Source organism: Ostrea edulis, chromosome 2 (assembly GCF_947568905.1).
Source record: "Ostrea edulis chromosome 2, xbOstEdul1.1, whole genome shotgun sequence".
Classification (NCBI taxonomy): domain Eukaryota; kingdom Metazoa; phylum Mollusca; class Bivalvia; order Ostreida; family Ostreidae; genus Ostrea; species Ostrea edulis.
Genome location: NC_079165.1, coordinates 65,478,899 through 65,489,408, shown reverse-complemented (window position 1 = coordinate 65,489,408; position 10,510 = coordinate 65,478,899). Strand labels below are relative to the sequence as shown.

Sequence of the window (10,510 nt, the reverse complement as noted above, 5' to 3'; positions counted from 1 at the left end):
TTTTTTCACCGACATGTAAACCAAAAACTATATCATTATGTAATTCAAATCTAAACATTGTTTTAGTAATATGTTATTAAGTTGCCATTGATATATATATATATACACACACACACACACACCAATTTATTCAAGAATCATTGTGACTTGCCTGAAAATTATATTTTGTAAAGCTATTTGTAGTATTTATATAGATTTTTCCCAAGCGTTTCATTTGAACCCATCATTAGTAAATGTCACTCGTTTGAGTTAATCTATTAAGCTGAATTATTTGTCTTACAGTAATCAGATTGTATAAATGGGGAAACATAAGAGAGGGAGACAGAAGTACCATAATGCAGCAGTTAAACCCAAAAATGACGAGAAACCGGAGAGCGAGGACACCGGTCTGGAGGTAGGAGAACGATATTTAAACATTGCATCAGACTTGTTTATGATTACTGACATACCAGGGGTGAAATGATACAGCACTTTTACAATTTGATATGAATTGTGATACATTAGTCTCAATTTGATTTTCTATTTGAATTCATGATGTATATTATGTAGAAATTTATCAGTAAAGTTCCAATATTTTAATGCTCTCAATTTGTTTAAGTTTTACAATTTAAGCATTAACACAGAAAAAGATAATGTGTGATCAGATTTGTTATTTTAAAGAAAGATTAAAGAAAACAAAAGCATTTCCGTACAGGAGGTCTTCGTGTTGAGGGGTCATTTTTCAACAATACCCTGCAATTTGTTGACTGTTCCATGTCCATTTGGTAACGTTGATTGAACAATTTGTTGACTGTTCCATGTCCATTTGGTAACATTGATTATTGACTGTTCCATGTCCATTTGGTAACGTTGATTGAACCGACCAATCAGAGAGACTCTACTGAAAGGAAAGCTGCATTATATTTTTTTCAACCAATTCGAAATTGATATGGAATATATCGCAGATCGAAATGAAGACCTTGAATTATGATTCAACTGTATTGTGATTGAAACTCAAAACTTAAAAGAATATTATCATGGTGTAAAAAGGGATTAATGAAACCCAAAACTAAAAGGACAGGTATTGAACACAGATTGTTTATATTTGTTTTGTATTGAAGTTTCAACACATTAAAGGGGCATGGACACAAGTTTTTGATTGATTAAAATTGACAGTGTTTTGTTATAGAAATGAAGATCTTCTTTATATATAAGTGAATTCAAAATATTTTCACCCAGGATACACTTTGTATTTACATAAAACCTGGATTCCAAAATCTTGTTTTGTAGACTTGGTTTTAGTCCAGAGTGTAACAAATACGCATGCACTTCGTAGGGCTGTAAACACACGCTTTTCATTAGGTAGGAAATTATACAAATGTGTGTGGAGGTAAGGATGCCAAGATTTCTAAAAAGTAGGTCAAAAGCATTCAACAAGTTCATAATAAATCAGTTTTAATAGGAAACTGGTACAACAAAAAATGAACTTAAATTTTTTGTTGTAAAAGCTTTTATCACCGAAGCTATCAACCTTGGCATCATGTTGATAATGAAGTCATGTGACATTGTAAACATAAACAGGGCACGTGCATTGTTTTGAAAATGAAAAGTTTAGATGTCTCAAATACATCTTTGCATCAGGTTTTGAAATATAGGTTTGTTGCTATGTTTTACACGTATCAAATACTATCATATTATTGATTAAATATTTAAGTATTTTTTTAAAACCCAAATTCTGTCCATGCCCCTTTAGGTTAACTTACCCTGTAAGTCTAATATTCAACCTAATGTTATCATTTGATGCATTATGATATAAAATGTCTATTCAAGGCCTGGATCGAATTACAGAACACTTGTACTGAGGCTAATGTTACTGCAGATTCACCTTTGTTTTACAACCCTATGATCCATATTAGCAAGAAAGTGTATTTTAATAAATATTTATTTGACAATAATATCAGACACATTAATGATATTATTGAGGAGGACGGTACCTTTTTTAGTTATGAAACTTTTATTGCTACTTATCCAAATGTAAAAATTAACTTCTTGGAATATGCATGCTATAAAAACTTGGATTAAGCAGTGAGGTACAGACACTAACTTTAAAAGATTACCAAATCCTTTTATTAGAAAAAACATCTACAATGTACTGAAGTGTAAAAAGCCAAAGTTTTTTTTATGAATTTTTAAACAAAAACTCTTCAGCGACTGCAGGTACAATAAGATGGAGTCAGCTTTTGGATATTGATAACAGAGAATGGAAAATTTTCAATATACTACCTTTTAAAATAACTAAAAACTGCAAACTCCAATGGTTTCAATACAGAATAAATAACAGAATTTTAGCAACAAATTCGTTTTTATTCAAAATGAAAAAAGTAAACTATAAAATGTGTACGTTTTGTCACAGAGAGGAAGAGACAATAGAACATATACTTTGGGAATGTGATTGTGTTCAAGCATTCCTAGATGAGTTTCAACTTAACATAGAAGATAAAACAAACTTTCATATAGTTTTTACCAAAACATATTTTTTTTTTAGGTACATGTACTTCTGGTAAAAAGTTTTGTATGCAAAATACTCTTATCCTTTGGTTGAAATACTATTTTTATACAGCAAAATGTACTGAGAAATCATTGAACATTCGTTTTGCAATATCCTACTTAAAACTCTTTTATGAAACATAAAAATTCCTATTTTACAAAAATGGTGATGCGAAAAATTTGATACCCAGTGGAACAGATGGAACCTGATCTTTCCTTAACTCTCTCTCTCTTCCCCCCCCCCCCCCTCTCTCTCTCTGTGTCTCTCTCACATATAAAAAACTTGTCTGTATTCCTACATGATCCTTGGTATGCATATATTGAACATGTATTATGATATATACAGATTGTGTACAAAAAAAAAAAAAAATGTCTACTCTGTAATATTTATCCAAAGAGAATGATTAGATCTGGTATGAGACAGGCTGCACAAGTATTGTGAAACTTGTCTAGTCCAGACATACTTAGTAACAGAAAAGGTCTTGGTGATATACAACTGAGAAATAGAGTAGCCTTTCACAATATAAATCAGATTTTGGTGCCAAATGATGAATGCAGTTTACACAACATTTCATATGAACACAACATTTGGGTTAGATGTAAGATACTCATTTTATTACAGCCTAGAAAGTGGTCATAGATGTTTAAGAAATTTTTCAAAATGATTTGAAGGATGTATTTTGTGTTTAGAGCATGGAAACATCTTCCAACGCAGGCACAGCTGTGACGAGTAACGTATTTAAAAACCTGAAGATAAAGAATGAGGATTTGGTGCAGAAACTCCCAAATGACTGGGACACAAAGAGTGCCATTACAAGCACTTCACTCAAGGGGCTGCATCTGAAGAAGAAGGACAGAAAGAAACTCAGACATGAACTGTTAGTGCAAAGTAAGTGAGAGTCCAATGTCAAAATAAGTCTGAATGTTTGAAGATAAAGAGATTTACTTTTCTGTGTTGGTTATGTGCTGTTATCATTTTCGTATTTGTTATTTGCCCTCCTCCAATCATGGTGCTCTTTTTCTAACATTTTTGAATTGTGGACTTTTTATCAAAATATTATAGAATGATAGAAAACATTCAGAAAAATTGCCGTGGAGTTATTGTAAATCATAAAAAAAATAAGATATTTGTATAGTAGTGTATTTTTTCTGGATCTGTGTAAAGATGGTAGCAATACAAATGAAATTTCAAATTCTGGGCCAAGGTTCTGTGCATTTAAATCTTTAGTAAATTTGTTGGAAAATATAAATGAATTACATACTTGTTAGAATCTTCAACTGCTGTTGCCTTCAAGTACAGGTGGGAAGTGAGAAGGTAAGAGTTACTAGAGCAGGGGTACACTACCCTACAGGTGGTGGAACTTGGAGTCCACCCTAGGTTCCGGAGTGAAAATGGCCTCCTTGATACCCCTCTCTGAATTTTGGCAGGAGTAATCTAATCTCAGAAGAGGGCTTACCTAAGTACATGTACCAAATGGATTCCATGTACTATCAATTAAGTCACCATGAATATTGAAACAATGTGGGGAGTCCTTTACTAGATTCAACACAATGCAGTGTACCTTGTTTGTAAACTTTATTTAGGGACATTTTCAATTTCAAATTTTGAACTTTTTTTGGAGATGTTCATTTGAAAAGGTGTATCCAGTATGTGAAATTAACGGTGGACCGATACACAATGTCTGTAGAAAATTTTATCAGAACGTTGATATATATTGATCAGAACGTTGATAGACTGACTTGTCTATAGGAAACCTGACCAAATCATACAAAGTAAAATATATATTATGTTGATTTGTTTCTGCCCACCCTTTTTTGTAATAAAATGTTTCACAATCTAAGGATAAATCATTATACCCCCCGAACGAAGTTCTGGGGGGGGGGGGGGGGGGTATATAGGAATCACTCTGTCTGTCTGTCTGTCCGTCTGTGCAGATTCGTGTCCGGGCCATAACTTCTTTGTTCTTTGATTTAGGCATACCATATTTGACACACAGGTAGATCACCATGAGACGATGTGTCGAGTACCTTCATGACCTCTATATGACCTTGACCCTTGACCTCAAGGTCAAAATTAAAGGTTTTTTACAATGGATTCATGTCCAGGCCATAACTTCTTTGTTCTTTGACATAGGCATACCATATTTGACACATGAGTGTATCACCATGAGACGATGTGTCATGTACTTTCATCACCTCCATATGACCTTGACATCAAGGTTAAAATTAAAGGTTTTTACAATGGATTCGTGTCAGGGCCATGACTTCTTTGTTCTTTGACATAGGCATATCATATTTGACACATAAGTGTATCACCATGAAACAATGTGTCGAATACCTTCATGACCTCTATATGATCTTGAAGTTTGACCTCAAGGTCAGAATTGATTATAGGGTTTTGACATAGTCATACCATAAGACATGGGTGTATCACCATGAGACTATGTGTCATGTACATTCATGACCTCTTTATGACCTTGACCTTTTATCTCAAGGTCAAAATTATAGGTTTATGCCATGGATTTGTGTTCGGACTATATCTTCCATTTTCTTCTACAAAGGCATACCATATTTTTACACTCAGGTAAAAGGTAATTTATACCTATTAACAACACCCTTTGGGAGATTGGGGTAAGCGGGGGTATTCTTAGTGAGCATTGCTCACAGTATATCTTGTTCAAATAAGAGTATTCCATTTTTAAAAAGAGGGGGGTGGGGATGGAACAGAATCAAGTCGATATGCACTTACGCTTTCATCTTCGTATGCCCTTAGTCAGTCTCGCCGATCCAAACCTCATTGTTGTGTTTAGTATCGAGTTGAAAAAATAAATCTTAAGTTTCGTTATGAGTAGCGATCACAATAAATCTTAAGTTTCGTTACGAGTAGCGATCACACTTAATCGCTGCTAATCACAGTTTTTGTAATTGTTAAGGAACTGTGTGGTCATTTCTATATGGATATGTTTATGCTCTCTGTAAGGTTGGTTGATTGTATATTGTTTAACGTCCCGCTTGAGAATCTTTCACTCATGGAGACTTCACCATTGAAGGTGAAGAGGTGCAAAATTAAGGCCTATGCTATCATCAGTGTTTATAGCCTTTAAGCAGGGAAGGATTTTTATCGTGCCACACCTACTGTGACATGTACACCTGGGGCCTTTTGTGGTGTCATCCGAAGGACATTCCATTTAGTCGCCTCTTACAACAAGCAAGGGGTACTGAAGACCTATTCTAACCCGGATCCGAATGAGACCTCTTCTGTAAGGAAATGGGGTACCCATCAAGCGCAAACTTCCCGAAGCTTTAACTGTTCTTTTAGAATGCTGAAAACAGCTGACGAATCAGTGTTCATAATATTTGCAAGGTTTTCCACGGTATATTTTTCATCTTCAGCAATTAGTTTTCATGTGCTAATTTTAGTGTTTTTATTTGGGTCTTTTGGAATTTGGTGTGGTCTGTAGGAAATAAAATGATTGTGGACCAAATGTCTACAGGATTGAAAAGTTAGTTTCGCACACTGTGTATTGTGATGAATACACAATTGTTGTCTACATCATACATTGATCCATCAATAAATATTGACTACTATTCACTTGGTATTTTTTAAAAAAGATAAGTTTGGAAAATTACGTTAAATTTTATGTATACAGAAAAAATAAGAACAAAGTTGGGGGGGGGGGGGGGGGGGGGGGTTACTTTTGTTTGATTCCCCATATCCAGCTGACTGACAACACTTGTACACTTGCAGCCATAGAAAATCCCAACAATCCAAAATTTGAAACTAAAGTATCTATGATAATCATATATGTATTTCAGTAGGTTATCGCTTGTTTCATACACTATCACAGTTCTCCTAAATGATCATTATCACATGTATTGAACATTTCTCAAATTAATGATCAATAAAGAAATGGTACATCTTTCAACAGATTTCTTATTCAAAATTTTTCTGCAGCTACTGAATGAATTTCTTTTTCAAACGATGTCAGGATTTGGCCTAATATGATGTCCAGAGAATGCTTTTGGTTATAAAAAAGTTGTTTTTGATTCATTTAACATGTAGATGATTTCTCTCTTTGTGACAGAGTTAGATGCTGTGGAAGCTGCCAAAATTGCTGCTAAAGAGAAGAAGAGGAAAGAAAAGACCCCGGTGGTGGGGGACATTGGACTGCTGGGGGAGGCACTGCCCACCCTGGACATGCTCCTCAAAAGTGATGAACAGAAGAAAAGGTAATGAAACACCTCATTATTCAACTGACCTTTTGGGCAACAAACTACTGTGAGTGTAAACAGATCTGTACATACTAAGTTACCATTCACAAACTTAGGGTAACTTATGAAATTGCTGAAGCTGCCTGACATGGAAAAGGGAGTCTATTTTCAATAAATGAAATCCACTGTACATGTAAATTTTATTTTTGATTCAAGAAGACACAAAATTTTTTCAATTGTAAACACAATAAATTGGAATTGATATAAATCATTAACCTTTCAGAGAAGGTAATAAAGAAAAACCCCGCAGTATTCCAAAAGAGAGACAGCGACGGCAACAGATGTGAGTAAATGTATTAGATAAAGATGTGGGAAGGGAGACAATTCTTACAAACAATGGGAGATTTACTGGACTATTTCTTTAATGATTAATTAACCTTTTATTAACATGTTTTATGATCTCCAATATTTGCCTACATCAGAGATATGAAAGAATGTGTAGTGTTGTTAGGATGAATGGTCTGTGGTAGGTTGGTGCAGCTGTAGTCAAAGTCTTTCAGAGGAAATTGATTTTAATGTGATATATCAAGTTAATGGCCAGTGCATAGCCATTTTCAGACTTATCTTAAATACAGTTATGCTTCTGATTAGTTGGGAATTTTTTTTTATCATTTCATCTTTTAACAAGAGAGGAGACTTGTAAATTTGGTAAACTAGTAGTGGACCAACAATAGGCCAAGACATACTATTGAACAACTGTATGCAAATTTTTAGGATGCTTGCATATTATATGGACAAACTGTAATAATTGATAATTTTTTCTTACGTAAAAGTCACTATAAGAGATCTTTGGATATATGTTCGTATAGATAGGTCCACTCAAGGCATCATAATTCATACATATTTGCACATGCATAATATTTTACTCTTTGAATTTCTTTTCTTGATCAGAAGATTTTAAAATAATGTTTCTATATATTCCTATCATCCAATCTAAAAGTAACAACCTCCACTGTCCCATGCTGTCCATCAGGGGTCAGAGTTTGAATTTGAATTTTCAGTTTATGAAGAAACTTTTTATGTGGAATTTGACTTTTCTGGTCCAGTGATATAAAGTTACCCATTTTAGCTCACCTGAGCTGAAAGCTCAAGTGAGCTATTCTGAGTACATTTTAGGTGTCTGTCCTTCCGTCTGTTCTTAAACATTTTTGACTTCTTCAGAACCATGGAGCCATTTTCAACTTTATTTGCCATAAAACATCCCTGGGTTTAGGGTATTTAAAATTGTTCAAATGAATGGTCAAACACTTTTCAAAAGGGGGTGATTAAGACAGTTAAAATAATGGTGTTGTCTTTTGAAAACCTTCTGCTCAAGAACTGGCACTGGACCAGAAAAGACAAGACTTGTGTTAAAGCTCCCTTAATGAGTGGAGATTAAAAATAGTTCAAAACATGGCACCCTGTTGTATGGTGGGGCCACAAAAGGGATCAAAATTTATGTGGGATGTATAGGAAATATCTTTAAAATCATCTTCTGAAGAACAGCAGGGCCATGATTATTCATATTGATATACAAACATCCTCAGGTAGTGTAGAAATCATGGCTGGGGAAGGGGGACACATTAGGGGAACAACATTTCTATATGGGAATTTACAGGGGAAAAAGGAAAAATCTTGTTCTTTAGAGCAACAGTGCCATTATTAGTCATAAGAATATCTAAGTTCAAATTATGTCATCAATAAGGGAACAAACATTTACTTGATGATACTGGTATATGGTGAAAAATCAAGCAGGGCCATGATTAGTCATCATCATCAGGTTGTATAGATTCAAAACATGACCCTGGAGGATAGGATGGGGCCACACTAGAGGATCAAATTTCGTACATGGTAATATATGTATGAGGAAATAAAAAAAAAATCTTTATCTGATGACCAACAGGGCCATGATTAGTCATATCAATATGCAAACATCCTCAGGTACTGCAGATTAAAGTTTCTTCAAATCATGATTTGGGGGGGGGGGGGGGGGTTGATGTTAGGATGGTGCATCAGTAGAAGATTTTAAATTTAAAATGTATAATCTTTGAATTTTTCTTTTAGCAAAACGCACTGGCCATTATTAGTCATATTAATATGCAAGCAAAGATCATGGTTTCAAGTTTTGGTTGAGTAATATATATTTAGAACAGAGAGACTCGAGTCATATTTTTAACAATCTGAGAAAAAATCAGTACAACTTATGAGAGGATCAATGTCAAAATCCAGATTAAAAAAAATCTCTGAAAAACGGTAACCGACTTATACCTGCTTCAACTTATATTCGAATACATATGGTAGCTCAAAGGGTACTTTCCTTATGTGTATCTGAATCCAAAATTTAGGTCCTTGGACAATATACCAATGACTAGGGGGAAAAAATTCTTGGCTTGGCCCGGTTTTTTTTTTTTTTTTTTTTTTTTTTTTTTTACATAGAAACATCACATACCTAAAGGTTGATTTTCCTCCTAAATTGCTCTTTGTGCTTGCTCACCAATTGCTCTGTGTTTGTTAACAAATGCGAATTGGATTGAATATACACGTACATGTTATGTATTGTACTGTAAATACATTTATAGAGTATGATTAGTTAGGCTTGGTGACACCTTTAAATTGTTCTTGATTAGGAATGAAATAGAATGGATTGGCCATGTAAAGTGTTATGCAGAAAGAGACTTCTTTATTTTCTTTTTACAAGGTTAAAAGACATGGAGGCATTCCGCCAGGTGTACACCCATCCATCTTATTTGGAGAATCCAAGGGAGACAATTCACCAACATTTGCAAAACAAACTGCAACAGGAAAATGATATAGAGTAATAGCATACACAGGTTTCAGATGAGGAAGTGAAAGTTATGCGTGGGCAGAAATTCTATGCAGGGACATTGGAATCTGATTTATCTTGTTGATTTCTTTCGGACTTTTTTGATAATCAACAAACACTTGTATACATTCTTCAACTGTATTTGTAAGCTTGCTATGTCAATGTCACTATTAGAACTTATAAAGTAAATTCATTTGAAGTTTAGTACATGTAGCATATATCATAAAAATCTTTTAACAGTTGTAGTACATCTATCTCTTAAAGCTCATCACCATTATAAGTTATTACTACAATTTTGTTTCATATATAAGTTGTATAAAAGTATACACTTTCTGAAGTAGTAAAAGTGATCATGTTAAATTTATTGTTGTGTGAAATATTCAACACTTACTTCAAGGAGGATTGTTTTTTATATGACTGAATCATTAAAGATTTTTTACTGTGTAAAGTTCTATTTAGGTCATCTGAGTCTCTCAAGTGATTTGTTTTTAGCTCACCTTAGCTATAAGCTCAAGTGAGCTTTTCTGATAATCTGTTGTCTGTACGTAATCTGTTCGTATATAAACTTTACACATTTTCGACTCCTCTAGAACCATCAATTTTAACCAAACTTTGTACAGAGAATCCTTGGGTAAGGGGGATTTAAAATTGTTTAAATGAAGGGCCATGCCATCTTGCAAAGGGGAGATGATAAAAAAAGTGAGGTCATTTAAAAATCTTCTCTTGAACCACTGGATTAGAAAAGATGAAACTTAATGCAGTACCTTCCTGACGTAGTATGGATTATATATTGTTCAAATCAAATGCTCCAAGGGATAGGATGGGACCACAAAAGGATATCAAAGTTTTACATATGACTATATAAGATAAGATTTTAGAAATGCTTCCTCAAGAACAGTATGGACATGG

The 10,510-nt window shown here is 34.0% G+C and overlaps 1 protein-coding gene across 5 annotated transcripts in view; it reads left to right on the top strand.

Annotated features, from left to right (window-relative positions):
• The window catches only part of LOC130052332 (uncharacterized), a 15,288-nt gene extending 5,239 nt beyond the window's left edge, over window positions 1–10,049 (top strand). For all 5 annotated transcript variants that reach the window (XM_056156840.1, XM_056156839.1, XM_056156843.1 and 2 more), the window contains exons 2-6: window positions 283–394; window positions 3,217–3,415; window positions 6,612–6,756; window positions 7,022–7,081; window positions 9,476–10,049. In XM_056156840.1, the coding sequence (XP_056012815.1) occupies window positions 299–394; window positions 3,217–3,415; window positions 6,612–6,756; window positions 7,022–7,081; window positions 9,476–9,596 (621 nt within the window). In that variant the 5' untranslated portion in view covers window positions 283–298 and the 3' untranslated portion in view covers window positions 9,597–10,049. The remainder of the gene's footprint in view (window positions 1–282; window positions 395–3,216; window positions 3,416–6,611; window positions 6,757–7,021; window positions 7,082–9,475) is intronic.
• Window positions 10,050–10,510: the final 461 nt, after the last annotated feature.